This window comes from Rattus norvegicus, chromosome 14 (assembly GCF_021556685.1).
Source record: "Rattus norvegicus strain SHRSP/BbbUtx chromosome 14, alternate assembly SHRSP_T2T, whole genome shotgun sequence".
NCBI lineage: Eukaryota > Metazoa > Chordata > Mammalia > Rodentia > Muridae > Rattus > Rattus norvegicus.
Window position 1 is genome coordinate 51271406 of NC_141547.1, and position 24623 is coordinate 51296028.

The window sequence follows — 24623 nt, forward strand, 5'->3', positions numbered from 1 at the left end:
GGTGCAGAGAACTGTTTATCTGGTCTGTTTCCTTCAGGTTCCGGCGGTGTCTCCAATTGCCCGGTTTCTTGAACGTATAATGAATGAACGTGAAGTCTCTAACATGGAACACTATTAATATTTCACACTCATTAAGTTGTTGAAATCATTGAAGATCATTCTACCCAGTAGTTTGTGAATTCTAAGGAAAGTGAAGATTGAGAGAAGAGCAGTCAGGGTTTTGATGACCTTTGACTCCAAATTATAATATGTGTGTGAATGCTGATTTCCCGCAGATGAAGCACCTTTTTTCATATGTTGTTACTGTTTTTCAGAGCTGTCTTCTTACACTGTAGTACAAGCTAGCCTCTAGCTCATGACTGTCCTTTCATCCTCCCATGTCTGGCTTTATCTTATCCATTATTCACTAGGAAATAAAAACTGTGGCTCAGTATGAGACCAAACTTATCATCAAAGCATTGAGGATATGGTCAATTCATGAATCTAACAGGCTGCTTAGGTAGACTTTGTTCTCAGTATGATCTAGCAGTGTTTTGAGATGGTTCTGTAACAGTTCCTGTTGTGACCAGCAGATGCCTGCAAACACCATGGAATCATTGTGACCAGACCAGTTTAGAGAATGTAATTCTGGGTTTATGAAGGGTATATTGCTGGTCTATCTATGTTGTTTGTATTTGTTGCTTTGCCTTTTGAATCTAGACATCTAGAAAATTGAAAAGACTATTTTCTTTTAAAAGCACAGGAAGTTTCATATTAATTTTTTGGCAGCATTGAAAGTCGGTGTGTTTGTCATTTTAGAAAATGTATATAGAAATCATTGAAGAAAAACTTTGTGAATACTAGGACTTTATTATTTTATAGTATGTTCAGAATTTCTTACTCATCTTTCTTCATCTTCTCTAACTACTGCAGGAGATGTACTCAAAGGGAATAATCCCCCTCACTGCCATATCCACAGTACGGGCCCAAGGAGACAACAAATTTGAAATTGTTACAACACAAAGGACTTTTGTTTTTAGAGTAGAAAAAGAAGGTAAGATTATTTTCCATCCCTCTCTCTTTCTTTTCCTCCCTCCTCCGTCTCTTTCATAAAAATCTGGCTATGCAACACAGTCTGACACAGAATTCAGTGTCAGTCCACACTGACTTTGAACTCTGACCTTGAACTCTGAACCCTCTGCCCTCATTTCTCCAAGCACTGAGAGTTCAGGTGCACACCAACATACCTGTGTCCGAGATAATTTCATTATCACTGGAAACACACTTAGAGCCCTTCGTTTTTCACAAAGCAGACTAATAAAACAGGTAAGGAAACAACAGCCACTTTTAACTCCAGTGCTTTCAAATACTTTATATTTTAAAGGGAGTTTTTTTGAATGCATAATGTTAAAACCTAACATGTTTAACCTTATGTTAAAACTGATAAGTTGCTCTCTGTATGGTTATTGTTTCATAGAAAAATCATTTAGTAGGGAGCTATTTATTAAGTACAGGACGTTTGTTTAAGCTATGGCTGTATATCAGTGGAAAATGTACAAAAATATCCTCTCACAGAGACCGTTTCAGTGTGTGATCTTGATAATACAAAGTAGGTATTTAATAGTAAAAAGCAAATGTCCTAATTATAAACAAGTTGATTTTAGGGCAACATAGACAAGGAAGTTCTTAGCCAGATACACTGGCTTAGTAATCTTTGGGTCACAGATTTGGGCTGACTATTCTCACTGTATTATTTTTATGGGAATCATCAACTCTGTGACTCTTGACACAAAGGTGACATGTGGGGGAGAGAGAAATGGTTGCTGCTGAGAAAGATGACTCGAGTTTATCCCTGGGAACCATATTGTGGACAGAGATAATTGATTCCTGCAAGTTGTCTTCAGACTTAACCATGCACAAGGTGCATGTGTATCCCTACTCCTAAGCACATATATTTGTAGGCTCACACACAAACATACATGTATACACACATGCAAATGTGAACCCAACAGCAGAGATGTGAAATGTGCTTTGCAGAGTCTAAAAGTGTACAGAAGAGTATTTTCTAAAGTTGATTAGTACAGGAGGGAAAAGTAATGGGAAATGAATGTTCTGCCTCACACATTTGGTTGATTCTCATGATGTAGGTGGCTGTAAACCACACTAGGTTTAAATAGCACAGGTGAGGCTACATCCTGATAAAATAATATGATATTTTCCTTGTTTTAGGAACTGTGTTTGTGTAGATTTATAACTGGCCTGAGTTCTAGCAAAGTGCTGTCCCAGTATGCTCTATTTAAATAATGATCTATGAGGAGCTTACTGAGTATTGTGTATATACCAGGCATTTTGTCAAATCCAGCATCTTAACAACCTTGTAATGCACCTTGCATGATTATTGTTTGTTTTAAACATGAGAGCATCTACCAGCAGATGGAAACAACTCTGATGCTAACCACTGAGCAGCAGCAGCATTGCCCTTTATTTAGACTACTCCAATTCCAGGACATGTGTTAACATGTGGCGCCAAGAAAGTGATCAATAAATATATATTTTGAGAAAGTTCTCACTATTACTGAAGGTAATCAATAGTGCGTGTGTTCAGCTGCCTGTCAGGGAACAGTGTTTTTCAGACTTTGATTACTAATGATTTATGAGCCCAAACTAGAAGCTTAGGTTGTTACTGAAAGCATAAACACCACGCTAAGCCCCCAAAAACATAGCATAAAAATATCAAATAACAATGCTTATAGGACATATTATAATATATAACAAATTATGTTGATCTTGTATATGGATAGTGTAGAAAACATCTCATATTCCTATTTATTTTTTAATTTTAAATACATTTTTAACTAAAATAAAATCACAGTGCTTCTTCCCTTTTTTCCCTTGGTCCAGCCCCTCCCAAATACCTGTTCTCAGACTCCTTTCATGTTCTACCCTGAAGCTCAAGATAACCTCCTCTTCCCCAATTATTACATACACACACAAACACACACACACACACACACACACACACACCCGTATTTACAAATATATAAATACAACTTGCTGAGTCAGCTTTTGTCTGTGTGTATATGATTTTCGGGATAACCAATTTATATTGGTTAACCATTATGGGACTCATCCCTGGAAGAGACTAACTTTCTCTGTCAACAATCAGTTGTCTGTAGTTCCTGTCCAGTACTGTGGACCTGTGGGAATTTTCTCCCTTTCATGTAACATGTCTGTTTGTATTTCCATTGTTCAAATGTTGTTTATGCAGACATTTCTGGGAGAGACAGTGTCACAGCAGCAGACTTCCTGGTCTTCTGGTTCTTAACATTTTTCCTACCCCCTCTCGACCTTGTGGCCTAAACCATAGATGCAGGAGTGTCATATAGATGTAGCTGGGCTCCTCACCATCCTTTGATGTCTGTATTGTGTCTAGTTGAGGTTTCCTGCTGTTTTCTCTATTTACTTTAAAACGAAGCTTCTTTGACAAGGGGTTGTAGCTATATTTATAGGTGAGTATTAGGATAAAATTCAGAGAGTAGTAAGAAATTATGCTAGTCTAGCAAAGTGGCTACAGTAGATTGTCTTCTACAACCTGTAACCTCACTAGCCCTGGAAAGTTGGCTAGCCTTCTTGTACCAGGCATTGTTCCCTCCTGTTGAGTGGACTTGAAGTCCAATTAGGCTGCTGTTGGTTTCCATCAACATGGGAATGCCGTTTACTGTGCCCTGTGGCCATCTCCCCATTTTCCTCATTCCTGTGGTTCCTAGATGCCACCACTGACTGTTAATTGCTTCCCTCCCCCTGGAAGCTTTCATAGTATTTCCTGGTACTGTGGAAACTATACTGCAGGACTGTAACTCCCTAAGCCATGCAGAGCATGGCTATTACCCTTCTTTACCTCTAAGCTAAGGTTGCTGAAGATAGCACACAGACCACAGGAATCATGTTATTCAAGTTCACTTGGTAGTTACAGTAAAACAACATTGGAATAGAGATCACTAACCTGGCCTACAGCCACCCTCGTTCCTTTATAAATTACCCCATAGTTTCTTGACTGCCTCTACCCTGATGTGTTTTATAGAACATTGTGTATGAGTAGCCTCTTCTGCAAATCATACCTAAAATACTCTTACAGTTTGGCATCTGTAACATTTAAAATATCCAATGTTTTGATTATTCTGGGTTACGTGATAAAAATATTGCTGTTTTCTTAATTAAATTTGCAATATGCTAAAATAATATTACTTTGAAATTAGTCTTCCTCAGAGAGAAATTTCATATTGAATCCTCTTGCTCTGGAATAAGGTGGTTATTTTGGGATTCATGGCATTATGGCCTCCAGTCATGTGTATATCTATTCATTGCTACCTATATGACTTTTTCTAGGCAGGTGATGCTATGGGAACATAGCCCTCAGGGTTAGAGCAGAGATGAATATTCTGATGGGGTTTGTGTCCAGCACTGCTCTCACATCTTGGCTGTCATTTGTAGGTGGTGTGTTTCTGTCTATCTGAGCACATTGCAGACAATGGATCACTCAGTCCCCCAAGAGAGCTCTGACTCAGATACCTAAGAGGGTTTTCAATTACAAACAATATATTAGACCTGGTATACGAAGAAGGGTTACAAGAACAACATGGCCAGAGCATGAAATTATGAAATATTTTCTGTCTCTTCCCTTTTGTTAAAAGTGACTCTCTGCTTTGTTGAGTACTCCGTATGGTTCTGGAAGTCTCTTATAGGACCATGCTAGAATTCTAAATTGCTTTAAAATATTATGTTACAAATAATGTCTTTTGAACAAAGGGATGCAGAAATCTCTACTTTGCACTAGTAATATTAATAATATTCGATTATTCTAATATTAATATTCTGGGATTAGGGAACTAGCTCAATTGTAAAGAACTTACTATGCAAGAACAAGAACTTGGGTTCCATCCCAGAGTGCACATAAAGCCAGGGGTAGAAGAAGTTGTGATTCCAGTGCTGCTATGGCAAAATATGAAGCAAATAAAGGAGAATCTGGACATTGACAGACAAGCTACTGTATCAGTGAATAAAAACCTGTCACAAACAAGGCAGAAGACCTATAGTGACACTGCAGGCTGTGTTCTGACCTCTATATTGAGACCATGACAGGCATTTGTATACACACACACACCCACACACACACGCACACACACTAAAGGTGACTGCTACTCAGTACTACTCAGACGTTTGCCCAGTTTCAAACTCTATATGTGTTTGTAAACTTTTCTGAAAATTGAGTGGCTATTCTGAAGCAATTAGTGGCTTCTTTAGCTCTGTGATGTTTTCTCTACACTGATTTTAACTAGGATCATCTGTGTGTCCGTGAGTATGGAAGTTATCTATTCAAACCTAACCGAATGGCCTAACCATTTCATGCAAAGCTAAAGATGACTCTCCCTCACCCAGAATCCAACAGTTTTAAAAAATTTTCCACAGTTAGTCATAGGGCTCCATGAGACCCTTCTCCATCTATGATTGCCATTTGATATAGCAGTCTCGTCAAGACCCAGTGCATGTAAGAGTGGCTCTAATGAAATCACATTTGTAGTGGCCATCCTTTGCTGAAGATAGCATTTCTTAAGTTCCCCCCATCCCACATTTGCCTCTTATATGCTTTCTTAAAACATTTCTGAAAATTTCTCTGAGCTTTATCAAAATGAAGGCCACTCCATATTAAGGAATACATGTCTGGTACTGTAAACCTGGTCCAAACCCCATGGCTGGGAAGGTCATAGACCCTCACTGCTGTTGTATAAAATAGTCTTGGCACAAAATTATAGTTTAAATGGTTCTGTTTATATGCATAGAGCCTATTCTTTGCCATGAGCTGTAGTGAATGTGGAGACATGTAACTATTTAAAATAAATGACAGATGAGTCCCCAGCCCCCAAAGAGACATCCTTCCTTATTCTTTGCTTATTTCCCATTATTCCTGGAAGTCTCAGGAGGTAAATTGCCCTAGGGATAGATCAGTTTATGGTAGTACTGCTCTAATATATATATATGCTTAATACACGCAGTTGACAATTTCAAATTAATTACTAAGAGATTGAGATAATATGCTGGCTGTTATCCAAAAACAACAAAGTCTATTTTGTTATAGTTGTATTTGAAACATTTATGAATATTCAGCAAAGTAACCATGTTTTAGGTTACTTGGCAGAAATACCTTGTATGAAACCAACATTCAAGAGTTCTATGTATTCATTTGAAGGAAGCCAGGAATAGACTGGGCATTCTCAGGCAGCTAGGAGGAGTGCCTCCAAGCCTACCCCTATAGTGATACACTTTCTCCAGCAAGTCCACACCTTCTAATAGTGCCATTCCTTAGGCCAACCATATTGAAACCATGACATTTTCCTTTCTCTCTCTCTCTCTTTCTTTTTCTTCCTTCCTTCCTTCCTTTCTTTTTTCCTTTCTTTCTATTTATCTATCTATCTATCTACTTACCTATATATCTATTTATCTTTATTTATTGTTTTTTATTTACCTTTGATAGTCCCTCTCTTGTTTAGTTTGGGAGCCATTGCTCTCATTAAGCATAAAGCTTCCCGTTTGGTTTTTGCATTTCATCTCTTTTATCTACATCTATGGTTTCTTTCTTATAGAGGTTGTCTTTGCACATATGTTGTTGTTAGTCTACTAAGATATGCTAGAGGTTGTCTTTGCACATATGTTGTTGTTAGTCTACTAAGATATGCAGTGCCCTGAAAATGGGCAGTGTTTTGTGAACTGCATTGCCCTGCCATTTTTCATGGCCAGTTTATGAGACCAAAGTTCCTTTTATTCTGGGCTATTCATTTTTGGCTTAACATCCATGAGTCAGTAATGCCTTATTCCCTTTAGTACACTGATACTTTGACTGTCCATATATGTCATTTTAATTTTCTTGTATGTCTATTATCTTATTACTAAATTCTGCTCCCAGAGTGTTGTATCAATCATAAACACAGACATCTCAATTGTCTCTCCTCCTTGCTAGTTATCCAGAAGTGGTTTTTGGTTTTCCTTTTTTTCTGTAATTCAAAGTGGTTAGTGGATATTTTCTGTCCATATTTCTCAAAATTGCCTTGTAAGTTTAAAAGTAAAAGTATCGATATGCTCCTTTTAAAGTTAAGTCTGAGAGCTGATAGTGGTTCCTGCTGCTTTTTTTCTTGTGTTGTCCTTGCTCAGTGTTCTGATCTGCCCTCCTCAATTCAATTTTATTTTAACATTGTCCTTCATTCTCAAGATCTATCACTTATCCCCCTTTTTTTGATGGTGCCAAATGCAGTTGTGTAAGAGTTGAACTAACTTCCCTAAAGTTTCACCAATACATTTCTCAACGACCTCCAATAAATCCCTTCTCTCTGTTGAATGGACTCATGTATTATTCGATACCATTTGTATGACATTTATTCTAGTCCGTCCTCCATTATCTGTCAAATCTAACTTGACTTATTGTCTTGGTTGCTCCTTGGAGACTATGCCACCAGTTGTGTGTGGTACGTTACTGAAGGTCACTTAGCTTTTATAGAGGGAGAGTGAATACCATGTTTTTACCTTGGTAGCTGGGTTACAAAGCATTATTTTATATAATAAAGAACATAAATGGTATGTAATCACTAATAAGTAGATATTAGACCAAAAGCTCAGAATGCCCATTTTACAACTCACAGACAATATGGAGTATAGAAAGAAGGATGAAAGACCATGGTGTGGATGCTTCAGTTCTGTATTGAGAGGGGAACAGGATGATAGTGGAAGGTGGAGGGAGACGGGGACCGAGGAGGGGGAGGATTGGGGGGAACAATATCAGGAACTGGAGGAGATGTGAGAGAGGTACAGAGGGTCAAGAAATCAAACAAAAATATGTATCAGGGGGGATAAGGAACTGGGGATAGCCACTGGATGGTCCCAGACACCAAGGAAATGTAAGGTTCTGAGGACCCAACGGGGATGACGTTAGCCAAAATGCACAGAGAAGGAGGAGAGAAAACCTGTTGAGACCACCTCCAGTAGATAGGCAAGGTCGAGGGTTGGGGCCACCTACCCATCTCTAAGTTTTAAACCCAGAAATGTTCATGTCCAAAGGAAGAACAGGGACAAAAAATGGTTCCTTGGGAGGTCGGGCCAGTAACTGACCAATGCAGATGTGGATGCTTGGAGCCAACCATCAGACTGAGCTTAGGGAACCTGATGGGGGAGCTGGCAGAAGGACTGGAGGAGCAGTAGGGGATTGCAATCCTATTGGAAGAACAACGTAGGCTGGCCTGACTACCCAGTTCTCCCAGAGTCTAGACCATCAACTATGGAGTATACAGGGAGGGATCCATGGCTCTCGATACATATGTAGCCAAGGTTGGCCTGACAGAAAGGGGAGGGAATGCCCTTGGTCCTGTGGAGGCCTGATGCCCCAGTGTAGGGGGAGTGATGGGGTTGGAGAGCGTGGTTGGGTAGGGGAGGACCTTCATGCAGGCAAAGGGGACCCGGAGGTCAGATGTGTGATGGGGGGTTGGTGGAGGTATAACCAGGAAGTGAGATATCATGGGCTGAGGGGTTGGGTGGGATATCATTTGAGATGTAAACGAATGGAATGATTAATAAAAAAAATGATAGAACAGGCCAAAAAAAAAGATAGGCCAAAGATAATAAAAAAGTTATAAAGAATCATTTGTTGAGTATTTCCCTGCTTAACCCACCAGTTGTGAAGTGATGCTGCTTTTTTCTAAAAGCTTGGTTTTAGATATTTGGGAAAATCCAACAGGGGTGGGGTGTATGTAAATTAGAAGTTTCTTGACCTAGTTACAGTGAAAAAACTGAAAGGAAGAATCACACTTATATGGCCTTCAAAAGAACTCCTCTTTGTGTAACTACTTTTTGCAACTCTGACTCTCCATTCTCCATAACCTCCCAAAATACCATCACCAGCTGGTGGCTCCAAGCTCAAACCAAGACCCTAATGGAAATATTTCATTTCAAAATTATAGTAGAGAGAAAACCCAGTCTCCTGAATCATGTCAGACATGAAGAAGGTATTAGGTCTCCAGAAGTCCTTTGTAAATGCAGTCTTATTTGGGGCTGAAATGGAGCCTGAGATGTGGCGTCTTCTGTATGATCCTAGAAGAAGCTCATCATATTGGCTCCAGGGCTTCTGCATAGTCTTTTTGTTCTGTTAAAATTGAACTCCTGCCTCTGCTAATAGTGAAATTCAGGCTGTGATTGTGGTAAAGAACTTTGTATGTGATGTGCTTCAGAAGCAAGAGGATCTTATGTCAATGTTCTTTGTTGGTATGTCTTACATATTTTCTCCTTTAATTTCAGAAGAGAGGAATGATTGGATCAGTGTATTATTAAGTGCACTGAAGTCGCCATCGCTTACATCACAGTTGCAAGCAGCCGTGGCACCTGAGAAGTGTGGATATCTTGAATTGAGAGGCTATAAAGCCAAAATTTTTACTGTGTTAAGGGGCAACAGTGTGTGGCTTTGCAAAACCGAGCAGGTGAGCCTTGTGATATTAACTGTAAATTACTATTCTTTAATGACAGCAACCGTGCTTAGCTTTTGAGAGCCATGTGTATTTTTATTTATAGTCTTGGTTTTGCTTTAAAAGCTCTATTAACAATAACAAAGAAAATCTGGATGAATGCTTTGTTTCAGAAAAGTATCTTCATTAGATGGGAGGATTGCTAGTGGACTAAGGAAATAGCATTGTTGAAAAGTATGCCTTAATTGAAGTAACATATAGCTGTCAGATGAGAATAAATACAGATGTTTATGGATGGGCCAAATTCCATTTCTTTGTGGTATAAGACCCAAAGTTAATAATCAGTAACCCAGTGTATTACTTGCTTTTTTGTTGATGTGACAACAGCATGACTAAAGCCCCCTATAGAAGAGGCAATTGATTTTAGCTTAATGTTCTAGAATAAAGAAAGAGTCCAGTATGGCAGTGAGGCATGGCAGTAAGAATAGGAAGCTCTGAGCATACGTCTTGAACCATACTCATGAGCACAAATCAAAGTGGGTTAGTGGGAAGGTCCTAGGATTAAAGATCACAAATCTGCCACAGTAACTTGCTTCCTCCTCAAGGCCACACCCCTCACATCTCTAACACCTCCTCCCAAACAGTGTTACTGAGGGAAGACCAAATTCTGAACCAGTGGGGTATGTAGCTCCTTGAAACTGCCACTCCAAGTTTTATCATCTTTATTTTTATCATCTTTATTCTGTTTGTCATGAAATTGCTTTGATAATAGAGCAATAGTATAGCGCTGTGGGTATAGAGATATGTAGGTACATATGCTTGCAGCCATGTCTGTCTGTCTGTCTTATCTATCTTTCTTTCTTTTTAGATATATACATATACATATGTCACATATATGCACATATATGGGCTTTAACTATATTGTTTTTGGTCAAATCACTAAAGAGATAATTTAAGTATTTTTTGAGGAGGCTTGTGGATAATTAAAGTGTTTTTCTGTGTTTTACAAGCTTCATGCTTGATTTTGTAGTGCAGTTTCCTTTTCTCTACTATTTTAGACTTTTGCATGTAGAAGCAAATTCTTCCGCATTAGGAACTTAGTTCTTATTTGAGATATGAAATAGTGTATTTTGAATAGAAATGAATTCTAGAATGAATTCATTTAATAATGGACTATGGTAAGTTTCAAAATTGACTCTTTTCCTGTCTAAAGCAGAGTTATCAACTGAAAACAAGCAGTAGGGAAAAAACATAACAATACAGCTCTTTAACCAAAAGCACCCTCCAAATTCATTGTGAATGTATTCATTATTTGGGGTGGGTAATGTCACCCAATTAGCTGTGGTAGGCATCACTGAGTAACATCAGCAAACTAATAATGTGAATATTTATCATAATCCTAAAAAAAAGTGACATACAGCTTAACAGGGTATGTGAACTGGATGTGAATATTGTGTCTGAAGTCTGTGAAGATAGGTGATTAAAACTTTTCTCATTGGAATTCAGGCCAAAACTCATAATTTGCATCTATCTGAGTTGAAGTTATTCTACCGAATTGAGGTATTCATTTTTGTATTTGCACAGACCCAGTACCATCCCTATTATTCATTTCATTGCTCACATTAACTAGATTATCCGAGTGTATGTTATTTTCTAGAAATAATATATTTTTGAGTTTTATTAACACTTTGGAAGAAGGACTTTTTTTTTTTTTTGAAATCATTGCTTTAGTAATATTTTGAATGTGGAATCTAAAATGTTTGTCCCTGGCTGAGTGCCAGGTACTATGCTAAATTAATTTATAAATACTCCCTTTTAATCTTTCATATAATTATCGGAAGAAGATCCTGTCGTCTGTGAATTAAATGAATAAAATGAAGTTTATATAATTGGTACAGGGCTAACAGTTCCATCATGCCAAGCTTCATTTAAAACTAGAATTTTTTTAATTCTAAGTTTGTCTTCTTACTAAAAGCTCTATTTAAATCTTTTCTCAACTTTTATGTTTTAGAAATAAGCAAGGACTATTATTGTGACTAATTACATTGCCTCGGAATTTGGGGGCAAGCACTTAATGTTGTGTCAGGCTGTGCACTCTCAAAAACATGTACATATTTACCAGGGCAGTTTCATCTACAAGGTGAAAATCTACAAGAGCAGCTACAGGTAGTCGGCCCAGTGCTTTAGTTGTCTGTTCATTTGCTTTGCTTTCCCAAGACAGTGTCTCTTGTAGCATATGACCTTGAACTCTTCTCCTCCTGTCTCTCTGTCAGTGCTGTATTCCATGGGAAAGCCTTATGAAGTGGTCCGAAATACAGGGCAACAAATAAATTTGAGAATTAGAAACACTTCCATTTATGCAAATAAATAAATTATTTTAAAAATTGAAAGCAGTGAGACTGACATCTTTGAATAAGTAACCTATTTTTAAAATAAACACATATTAATGTACATTTATTGACTAGTGGTAAAGTTGAACAAGCCATGCATGCAGTCCTATTCCAGCCTTTGAAGCCTTTCCCTTTTGGTATTTTCCTATTGTCCTGAGGAAAGCTGTCTATTACTGACCTCATATGGGGAAGCAGCTAATGGGAAGAATCTCTCAGGCTGCTGAGAGAGGACAGACTTTCTCCTCAACATGAAGGACATCACCCAATTGAGGTTTTTGGTCTGCTTTAGGAAGGTACTGGATGATGATGGTGTTATCTATTGTTGTAAATGCACACACACACTCACACACACACACGCACGCGTGCACATACACGTGTGCGCGCACACATGCATGCACACCAATAATTTTTAAAGGTTATGAAACAAATGTATTCCTTCAAAGGTGTGAGATGTTTATTTTTGAACTTTTGTATAATTTGTATTGGATCTACTAATAGCTATGTAACAGAACGTAATTGCTTTATTCATAAAGAGCAAATTCATTGCACATGTAATTTCTTGGTATAAAGACATTTTGTTTTTTTTATTTTTATTTTTTTTTTAACTTGAGTATTTCTTATTTACATTTCGACTGTTATTCCCTTTCCCGGTTTCCGGGCCAACATTCCCCTAGCCCCTCCCCTTCCCCTTCTATATGGGTGTTCCCCTCCCCATCCTCCCCCCATTACCACCCTCCCCAACAATCACGTTCACTGGGGGTTCAGTCTTAGCAGGACCAAGGGCTTCCCCTTCCACTGGTGCTCTTACTAGGCTATTCATTGCTACCTATGAGTCCAGGGTCAGTCCATGTATAGTCTTTGGGTAGTGGCTTAGTCCCTAGAAGCTCTGGTTGGTTGGTATTGTTGTTCATATAGGGTCTTGAGCCCCTGCAAGCTCTTCCAGTCCTTTCTCTGATTCCTTCAACGGGTGTCCCGTTCTCAGGTCAGTGGTTTGCTGTTGGCATTCGCCTATGTATTTGCTGTATTCTGGCTGTGTCTCTCAGGAGAGATCTACATCCGGTTCCTGTCGACCTGCACTTCTTTGCTTCATCCATCTTGTCTAATTGGGTGGCTGTATATGTATGGGTCACATATGGGGCAGGTTCTGAATGGGTGTTCCTTCTGCCTCTGTTTTAATGTTTGCCTCCCTATTCCCTGCCAAGGGTATTCTTGTTCCCCTTTTAAAGAAGGAGTGAAGCATTCGCATTTTGATCATCTGTCTTGAGTTTCATGTGTTCTGCGCATCTAGGGTAATTCAAGCATTTGGGCTAATAGGCACTTATCAATGAGTGCATACCATGTGTGTTTTTCTGTGATTGGGTTACCTCACTCAGGATGATATTTTCCAGTTCCATCCATTTGCCTATGAATTTCATAAAGTCATTGTTTTTGATAGCTGAGTAATATTCTATTGTGTAGATGTACCACATTTTCTGTATCCATTCCTCTGTTGAAGGGCATCTGGGTTCTTTCCAGCTTCTGGCTATTATAAATAAGGCTGCTATGAACATAGTGGAGCACGTGTCTTTTTTATATGTTGGGGCATCTTTTGGGTATATGCCCAAGAGAGGTATAGCTGGGTCCTCAGGTAGTTCAATGTCCAATTTTCTGAGGAACCTCCAGATTGATTTCCAGAATGGTTGTACCAGTCTACAATCCCACCAACAATGGAAGAGTGTTCCTCTTTGTCCACATCCTCGCCAGCATTTGCTGTCACCTGAGTTTTTGATCTTAGCCATTCTCACTGGTGTGAGGTGAAATCTCAGGGTTGTTTTGATTTGCATTTCCCTTATGACTAAAGATGTTGAACATTTCTTTAGATGTTTCTCAGCCATTCAGCATTTCTCAGCTGTGAATTCTTTGTTTATCTTTGAACCCCATTTTTTAATACGGTTATTTGTCTCCCTGCGGTCTAACTTCTTGAGTTCTTTGTATATTTTGGATATAAGTCCTCTATCCATTGTAGGATTGGTAAAGATCTTTTCCCAATCTGTTGGTTGCCGTTTTGTCCTAACCACAATAAGACATGTTTTAAAAAGAGATTGATCTATAACATTCTAACCAAGGAATTATTTTCAGTGATCTTTCAATTAGTGGATAAATAATTTTACTAATTTGTTGATTGTTCCAGTAAGAATGACCAGACACTAGATAAAAGATAAGGTTGGCCATTAAAGAGAAATCTTATTCACCCTAACCACATGTGTTAGATTGGAAGGTTGCACCTAGGGTTTTCATTCTTGCTCTATTAAGGCAAACTGTTTCAGACAATGCAGTTAGTCCTTTTAACTAGCATTGTTCTGAAGGAAATAGAGCACTGCCTCTAAAGTTGTCATTACTTTTTTGAAATTTCATATTTCTGGCCCTATTCCTCCTGTGTTAGCTTAACCTTTGGGTATGTAGTGTGTATGCATCCATGAAGAGTACCAAATGTGGTACTCTATGGGATACATAAGTCCAGATCCACACATCCAGCTAAAGGGAGGAAGAAAATCCTGGAGTTGGAAAATGTATAAAACTTACTTCTACCAAACATGTGTTAACAGCAATGGGTCTTTTATTCACCCCTGGATGATATACAGTTTTTTACAGTTAATCTATCTAGAAGAATAACCTTTTAAAGTTGAACATTTTGAAACACTGGTATAAGATCTTGCAAACATTTTAGTAAAGATTAAAAAAATCATTATTGCTGTCTAGTCTTGGAAGGATTGTTCATAGCACTTTGTATAACATTCTGGAAAACTCCACGGCTTGGGCTTTGCACTTTTGCACACTTACTGAAATGTCAGTGATTCATATACAAGTTTAAAATGTTCAGCCTTTCTGGAAAAGCCTCCTTACTGCATGTTTCACTTCATGTAGCGCTGCATGATCAGAGTAACTTTTGTTTTTTTTTTCCTGTTTTTTTCCTTTCTTTTCCTTTCTTCCTTTCTATCTTTCTTTCTTTTTTTTTCGATTATTTTCTTTAATTGGATATTTCCTTTATTTACATTTTAAATGTTATCCCATTTCCTGGTTTCATCATCCAATAACCCTCCATCCCATCCCTCTTCCTTTCCTATTGTGAGAGTGCTCCCCCCAACCAACCACCCACTCCCTCCCTCCCTCCTGCCCTTCATGGCTTTCCCCTACACTGGGGTATCAGAGCTCCCTGGAACTAAACCACCAACCAAAGACCATAAATGGGCTTGTGACAAAAGTGAGTTTAAGGTGAAGTTAAGTGAGAAAATGCATGTTCTTTTCTCAGGACTAGAGACAGGGACTGGAGGGACTGATGGCTCCAGCCTCATTTGTAGCAGAGGATGGCCTTGTGGGACCTCAATGGGAGGAGTGGTTCTTGGTCCTGGTTTTCACAAACTCCAGTGGCTCCATAAGAATTAGAGGCCATTTTCATTTGTTTGATCCATGAGTTTCTTTCACTCCATTTGGCCAGAAGTTACTCTGCTTTGAAGATGGATGTATACCCATCTAGACCCTATCGTCTAATCCTCATTGATGCTCTCTCAATGCCAGCTTGCCTGCAAAAGCATCCTCAGGAAACTTTGATTTTCTGAATCTGTCTCTAGTCCTGAGAAAAGAACATGCATTTTCTCACTTAAGTTCACCTTAAACTCACTTTTGTCACAAGCCCATTTATGGTTTTTGAAATTCCCTCTCACTCTTAAGAGCATCAGTGTGAGCCTGCTGGCAGTCTTGCTGTTCATCTATGTGTGTTGTGTTCTCTGACTGGTGTAACTCCATGAATAATATACATCAACCTGCATTTAACACAGTCTCTGGTTTCCTGGCTGCTCAGTTCAAAGGCTCTCTCATTCTCCCTTGCTTTGTGCACTTGCCTTCATTACTACATTGCTGGAGTCGAAACCCAGAGGGGCTCTCAGGCTGCAGAGCAGAGAGACCAGAGAGGATTCATATAAAATATTGGCAGAGGTGTTTTTAGTCTTTTCTTTTTTCAGCTAGGCTCTAAGAAGTAAAAGGGGAAAAGGCATGGAGATTTAGAGAAGACCCTTGTTAGAGAGGCAATAGCATCTTGGAAAACAACACTAGAATTCTTCGCCTAATTACCCAGTGCATGGCCCTCATTGCACAAATTAAATGTCACCCCTTACATATTTCAGAAGCCTTCATTTCAGAAGCCTTCCTTCCCTGTTTCAGTTTTCACAATTTTCTTCTATTCCTTATACTTGCAGTGTGTTAGACTTGTGACAGCATTTATGTATTATCACGTTCAATCTGTTAAAAAGGACTTCTGTAATTGGTTGTATGTGGGCTATATTAAAGTCATTATGTTTCAAGATTCATCTGAACACTTAGGAAGTTTTTAGCAGGCACTTTTTTATTTCTGGCTGGTTATAGATGCAAGCTTACCTTGTGGAAAGTCAACTGATCTCTGCTCTCTGGAAGCTTAGTTTGTGGTGAGAATAACAAAGTAGCATACATTACCAGGAACTTTCTGAGAATCTCTGTGCAACATTTTTAGATTTCAGTTCATCTCATATGTGCACTCTGTATGTGTTCATATGTGTGTGGCCATATGTGTGTGTGTGTATGATGGTGTGTGCAGTGCGTGAATGCATAAGGAGATCAGCTGCTATCATCAAGAGTCTTCCTTAATGCTCTTTTATCTTACTGAGACAGGGTTTCTCCCTTGAAACAAGATCTCATGAGTTTGGCTTGCCTCACTACCCAGCTTGCTCTGGGGAATTGCTATATCTGAATTCCAAGCACTACCTTGGGAACTACAGGCAGGGTGGCATTGACATGTATTTCAGAATTCTAAACTCTGGTCTTCATGCTTTCAGAATGTCAGGTACTTTAACCACCGATCCATCTCCCCATTCTTCCTCTAGCTTCAATCAATTCAAATCAAATTGTTCCCTTTCTCTCCATCTTTCTGTTTGTCTATTGCTGCCTCTCTATCTCTCCTTTCTCTGTCTGCCCCTCCTCAATGGGTAGATGTAAATTTAGTACTTAACCTAACAATTATTCCTCAGGATGAAGGATATGACTCAATGGGCAAAATAGTTTGTCAGGCAAGCAAAAAGACCCAAGTTTGAATCCTCAGAACATGTAAAAACAAGATATTTAACCAGGGGTGGGGGTGGGGGGGCATCAGCAGTATAGTTTTCCTACAAGGACATGGGAGGAGAATCTTCAGAAACATTCTAGCAAGTAGCCTGTTATATAGAGCACCAATGCCACGAAGAGACCTTGTCTCAAACAAGGTCAAGTAGAAGACTGACACTTGAGGTCGTCCTTTCTCCCCCACAGACACACATACCTACAGATAGGCACAATGACAAACACACAGAATTCCTCTGACACTTTTCCTCAAGACCCATTTACATTTAAAATGTTGTCTACTGTGGTTTAGAAAGATGGCTCAGCAGTTAGGAACAAGGACTTCTCTTCTAGAAGACCTAAGTTTGAGCCACTGAACTCTTCTAAGAAAACCGAGATGGAACCCATTTTTATAGTTCACAGCTACCTATAGCTCCAGGGACATCCAATGCCCTCTTGGCGTACACTCTTATGGTATATTTTCCCCTCCCTCTACCCATCTCCTTCTTCTCTCTGTCCCTCTCCCCTCTTGACTTTCCTCTCTCCTTCCTTCTGTCCCATGCCTTTCTTCCCTCCTTTGTCTCTTTCTCCTTTCTTCTCAAACATACAGAAATAAAAAAAAATCTAAAAAAATGAAATACTCTGTACAGTATAATAGGTATAATTGACATTTAATCTTTAAAGGTAATTTTTGAAGATTTATTTAGTGTGTGTGTATGTGTGTGTGTGTGTGTGTGTGTGTGTGTGTGTGTGTGTGTGTGTGTGTGAATTACCATATGTAAACTAGGTAAAGAAGCCAGAGGAGGATTTTAAATCTCCTGGACCTGGAGTTATAGAAATTGATACTTTTAGATGGTTAGATTTCAGCACATGGATGTGAAGCAAATTTAAGAGACATGGCCTTGGCTTCTATTTGTTCTGTTTTCCTGATAGTTTCCCATCTCTTCCTGATGGGTTTTAAAATATCACACTAATATTAGCCAGTTCATTACAACCAGATGCCTTGCTTGGTGAGTTTGGGCATCGATTTGATGCTGATTGTGGCATTAGGGCTTTAACTACATAAACTCATTTGATTAAATATTCTCAAATAAGGGTATAACAGAGACTCTTTTCTGCCCCAGTCCTCCTAATGTAAAGTCTCCTGATGCTTCAGCTTAGGGATGGAGTACTAACAGAATTCAGATTGGCCTCCAAGGGCTTAGTTTATATGGCACAGAAGCCACAGGATGTAGGTGGTGACCTCACATTCTCTGGTGCTTTCTCTGGCCAAGCTCTGCATCTGGTGTTTCCTAGAAGTCTAGTGCCAATGTCATACAATGCCACATCTGTTTTTGACAAATGTTTAAGCACCAAACTCTTAAATTCCTGGCAGGGAAATCTAGCATTCATAATTTCTAAAATTAGGTTTGAGATTTTCAGTGGATTTGAGGTTAACGGACTTTTCTTAATTTCTCTCTCTAGGGACGAGCATTTTTCTTTCCTCTTGCACAGTGTGGTCAATTCAGGATTCTTTTCATTGGAACAAATTTGTATAAATGACTCATTTCAGTATCTTGGTCAATATTTGTGATAACTTCGTTCAGAATATTTAATACAGAATCATTCCGTGATTACATATGAACTGTAATATTTTATGAGTAACATTTTGTGCCTGTACAACTTTTAAATGAAAGAGTCATCTGGGAATATTAAGCTTTTTAACTCACATCAGTTCATTTCATTTTTATAACTATATTTTAAGGTAGAATTACACTATTTACACATGGTCTACTGGCTAGTTTTGTGCATCCACTTGACACAAGCTGAAGTTTATCACAGAGAAAGGAGTCTCCATTGAAAAAATGCCGCAATGAGACCCAGCTGAAAGGCATTTTCTCAAGGAGTGATCAAGGGGGGAACACCCAGCCCATTGTGGGTGGTTCCATCCCTGGGCTATAAGAAAGCAAGCTGAGCAAGGTAGGGGAAGCAAGCCAGTAAGAAACATTCCTTCATGGCTTCTGCATCAGCTCCTGCTTCCTGACCTGCTTGAGTTCCAGTCCTGACTTTCTTTGGTGCTGAACAGCAGTGTTGAAGTGTGAGCTGAATAAACCCTTTCCTCCCCAACTTGCTCTTTGGTCATGGTGATTGTGCAGGAATAGAAACCCTGGCTAAGACAGTGTGACTTGAGGTCTAGATAAACTGGGTAGCTTTCTAATGCTTACCCAGCCAGGTTTCTTCCTTAAGCCTGACAGAGTCAGCTCATTTACATATCTGCACTGTCCTGTCCTTGTCTGCTAGCAACACCTGGGATCTTGGTTGCTAGTGGCAATGTTCAGCCTTCTAAAATTTTGTGTTGGCCACAGACACTAAATACAGAATGCTGCTTAATCTACAAGCCCTCTTTAGTCTCTTAAATGAAAGACATTTAATTTAGGGATTTGCTTGCTTTTGTTTTTGTTTTTCCATGGTGTTAACCCTCAGGATGGGAAAGAGAGATGGACACAGGTTGTTGTGACAAACATCCAGGAAAGAAACATTGTCTGAACATGTTCTACTAGTCAGAAAGGGGGCTAAATATCACCAAAGTATTTTTAATAAGAACTGCAGTTGTTTCACGTTCGATAGCTCTCAAGAGCGTGAAATTTATTTTGTTACCCTTCTCTATATTTTACAGTCAATTGTTGCTAGGGAACTGTGTGCCTCCTCTAATTACTCAGAACCGTATGGCCATGGCAGACAGTTGATAAATGGAGTATACTTTTTCATGATAAGAAAATATCATCTTTACCTTGCTGGAGAGAAATTTGAATGCTGAGCTGATCCTCACTTTACCAGGAATTACAGCTTTACATGTAGAGATTTTATTATTTGTATACATTGATGAGGGGCCATCCATCCAGGCAGGAACCATGATGAGCCTCATCAGGTCCCATAACAGGTTGTCATTCCCACCATCTGCTAGACTGGTGGTCAAAGCATTCTGAGCATCTGTCCTTAGTATCACACAGTACTTGTAGGCCAGGCACCTCACAGAATACTGTGGAGTGGCCTGATATCTATCTCTTGTCAAGAGCCTCATTGAGGAGAATTGTTAGAAGGCCATTTAGTGAAAGCACACTGCTTTATCTAGTTTATTCCTATAGCAAGGTTAGATACCTCATTTTGCTAGCCTCATCTCACTTCCTCATTTACAAAAGAGGGCTCCAGGCATACACATTTGGGGATTTGTCCAGCAGTTGCATTATTTAGCAGGGACATTTGTGTAGATACTTTGGAATTGGTATTTTCCATTTACAAAGTAAAGTCAGTCTGGTACTGATGTGTAGAGATGTCTTAAAATTTTGCTGATTATAAGTTTGGTGTTCCTTCTCATTTTGTGTACTGTTTGTCATCCTAGGCTAAGTATAGTAAATGGAAATCTATCACCACCAATTTTAATTATTCTACAATAGTCCATATTTTATTGTGTCCCTGCTTTCACATTACTTCTTTGAAATTATAATATAATTTTATATCTTTATTCATATATTCTTCCTTTGTACCTTAATATTATGAACCATTTATTATTCTATCAGAAAACATAATATCATATTGATTTATTTTCTCAATAAATCATTCTTTCTCATTTTACCTATAAACATATATATTGAAAAATAATAAATAGAAAATGGAGAAATGACTCAATGCATAGGAGCACTTGGCTGTGCAAGCATGAAGACCTGAAGTAGGATCCTCAGATTCGTATTACACCAGGGGGTGTCCACACATATGCATGTAACTCCAGTCAGGCATGTATACACACACACACACACACACACACACACACACACACACACACACACACTCTTAAACACAAAGACCCACAGACAGACAGACACACACACACACACATACAAACACTATATAATACTCTACACAGACAATATATATATATACATAATATATATATATGTGTGTATATTTGTGTAGAGCATACATAACTCTAGCTGCACACAGACATGCACACAGGAAGACACTGTACACATACACACACACACAGAGGCATATATGTGTGTGAATAAATCTAGTTGCACACACAAATTCTATGTATATACTATGTGATATGAATATATATATAACTAGCTACACAGAAACGCACACACTGTATATATGTTTGTATATATGTATATGTATAATTCTAGCTATACACAGACACACACATATAGACAAACACAGAGACCATGTATATTATATATTATTATATATCATATAATAATATATATTACATATATTATGTCTGTGTATGTGTGTGTATGTATACCTCTAGCTCCACATGTCCATATATGTACATGTAACTCCCTCACTATGGAGAATAGCAATAGGATAATTTCTGGAGCCTGATTGGCACCAGCTTCTCTAAAGGTTGAGTGAGAGACCCTGTCTTAGGGGATAAGGTGGAGAATGATAGAAAAGATGTCCTGGTGTTCTCTCACCTCCCTTTATGCAAAAAAGCCATGCATACCCCATACTCCATGTCCCAAACACATGCATATGCAAACTACATGAATGATAATGTCAATAATAAATGCCTTTTTACTGTGTGTGACTAATTTCCCTGAATGCATACATATGTATGTACATAAATATGGGAAATTTGGTTCTAAAATTGTTTTGCTGTAGTTATATCAAAAAAGAGTGCATTACTTACAGGTGCAGAGACCTACAGGAAAGTGAAGAGATAGTGACTTCTTGTTGAATTCTGGTTCAATCAGAGAAGGCCTGGTGCTTACAGGAGTCTTCTGAAGGATTACAATATTCTCAAACAGTCTCTGTGTTTCTAAACGACAATGCTAGATGGTTTGGAATGGCAATGGGTGAAAGGCTTTCTTTTAAGCAGGTATCTATTTGTCCTCACATGTAGTATTTTATACCATCTTGATCAAAATGGGACATCACCTTATGTGCTAACAGAAATGCTAATATAGTACTTCATACATAGTACTCTCCCTGCCCATGCATTAGGTACAATAGAAAAAAATGGATTGTCTTTCCCTTTTTATCAAGTTTCTAAATTCATTTGCTAAGTGTCCTTCGTAAAAAATGGAACAGTATCTTTGTATTTTCCTTTACTATGGATGTATTTTTCTCATCACAAATTAGGAACTCTGGGGACATTTAGTTTGAATCTATTCACTCAGATCATTCCTTTCTTGAGGTGGTAATTAGCAAAATATTGAGATATTTATTGCAAAGTTACCAAGTCCATATGACTAGGCAGAATACTGCAACTACTGATGCTTTTAGAATGTACTCTGTCTGGTTTCTAATTTTCAACAGGGCACAATAAACTCAGTTGTTTTCAATGGTGAGCAAAGGGTTGCTTTCATACAAACATGTCACTGGAGGACATGTTTAAGAGTCTGATTGGAATTTTGGGAATGTGCACTTGTACAGTTTATAAAACTGCAAGTGCCTTTGAATACAAATGAAGAGGAACATAGTTCCTCAGAAGGTACAGTGTAACAAGATTAAGTAAAACCCAACAACTCCATATTTAGTTCCTTTCCATCATAGAAAAATAGATGTGCATTGATTGTAGTGATCCATTTTAGTCTCAATTTCCCCAGCATTTCATATTTAATTTCATAATTCCCTTTGGGCTTCCTACCGAGTAAATACTTAGCACACTTGCTTTCCCTTTGTTGATTGGATATAGGTGAAGATACTGCCACCAGTTCAAAGCAAGGCACCTATGTCTATGGCATTGCTTCTCAACTTATCACAACCCCTTTGCAGGTTTGAAAGACACTTTCACAGGGGTCACATTTGTATATTTATATTACAAAGACAGTAGCAAACTTGCATTTATGAAGTAGGTACAAATATACTTTTATGCTTAGGGGTCACCACTGAATGTGGAACTCTGTATTAAAGGGTTGTGGCATTAGGAAGGTTTGAACCACTGATTTATGGTCTCATCAATTTAGCTTTCATATGAAGACATCAACTTTCAGGGTAGATTAGGCTGGTTTAGTGTTACCATACACTGGAAGGGTCTGCCTACTGTGAGAAGAACTGATCTTTTTATTTTCAAGTTGTTTAACTGTGTCTTCATATGTAGTAATGTTCCTCGGAGTCCCTGAATAACAAAGACATCATGGCTATATTTTCAAAAAATGGTCTTGTACTTTTGCTCTGTACTAGGATTTTAAGAGTGGACTTGGCATTACCATAATTCCTATGAATGTTGCAAATGTGAAGCAAATAGATCGAGCTGTGAAACAGTCTTTTGAGATAATCACTCCCTACAGGAGTTTCAGGTAAGCTATTTTTAAAAAAATGTGTGTGCGTATGTTTGTTTTGATGACTACTAAAAGGCTTGCTGGAGATGTTGTAATGCTGGCAGTATTACATTTTACTGAAGAATTATAATCATTTTTCTTATCCACATTGTCTAAGTAGGCATAGAGGAAATCACTGAAAGTGGCTTGGATAACTGCAGCTGGCAAAGATAATTCCTTCATGAGGCATGGGTTGCTTCCTTTTTGTAGTACCTTGTTCATAAACTCAGAATAGGGAAATGGTAATTCTTTCACATTTTAGAAAGAATGAAATAGTGTTACATTTCAGAAACTGTTTACTTTCTTTTAGCCTGATCAGATGAATCCCACTTTAAAATTGGCTTTAGTTACAGTTGCTGCATGTGATTTCTTCCAATGCCTCAGCTCAGAATCTCAGAATCAAGCTGAGTTTAATGTGCCACATGAAGTCATTGATTGAAATATTTTAACATCTTGACGTATGTATAAGATATATTATGATGTTTGAGCATTTGCATCACTATGACAATGGACAATACTCAATGTACTTAACATATTTTACTCATGCATAATGATTCCATAGGTTCACTGTATACTATAGACATGGGTAAATTTGTTGAGTGCAACAACAGTGATACATTTGTCCCAAATGACACACATCAGGCTCTTGGTAGTCAGAAGCAATTGCCTCGGCCTTTAAATGGCTTAATAATTTCTGAGATACTCTTGAGTATCTCATATGTTTCTCAAAATAGGTTGGTAGGCTCCTATTTTCATTTAAATGATCAAATAAAGAATAATAAACTTTAATTTTACACTTGTAGATCTACAGCTTGGATTGTAGCACAGTGCTTGCCTACTTACCTAGCATTCACAAGGCCTTGACTTCCCTCAACACTGTACTTCTCCCTGCCACCTATGTTTATGTGCGAGTGCACACGAAAACACACATACACACACACACACACACACACACACACACACACACACACACAAGCATATTCTAACCTCAGCTGAATAGAGATGTTGGCCATGGCTAACATCTAGGAGAACTTAAAATCAATAAGAGTTGTTAATATTGTAGTATTGAAGGGATCATAATGTTCTCTGGAAAATAGAGTTCCTATAAGCCACTTATTTTATGGACTATTTAGAATAGTCTAACACCAATTTCTTTCATTGTACTTCAGATAATTATAGTTCATAGAATAAAATATTAACATTACAGTAGTTTTGTTTTTTGTCATTGTGGCATATTTGGATATTACCTATAATAAACAAACAATAAATCTTGAAGGGCAGCAATACTGTTTAATATTTTATTCATTCAGTGAGGCATCTAGCCAACACTAAGAAATCAGACTGTGTCAGAG

The 24623-nt window shown here is 38.3% G+C and overlaps 1 protein-coding gene across 8 annotated transcripts in view; it reads left to right on the top strand.

The window, feature by feature from the left end:
* Arap2 (ArfGAP with RhoGAP domain, ankyrin repeat and PH domain 2) overlaps positions 1–24623 on the top strand; it is a 197491-nt gene that overhangs the window by 79860 nt on the left and 93008 nt on the right. For all 8 annotated transcript variants that reach the window (XR_015636604.1, XR_015636605.1, XR_015636606.1 and 5 more), the window contains 3 exon segments: positions 913–1033; positions 9313–9491; positions 23135–23250. Coding sequence is in view for 5 of the 8 variants with exons in the window: in XM_087583090.1 (XP_087439216.1) it covers positions 913–1033; positions 9313–9491; positions 23135–23250 (416 nt within the window). In the remaining 3 variants the exon portion in view is untranslated.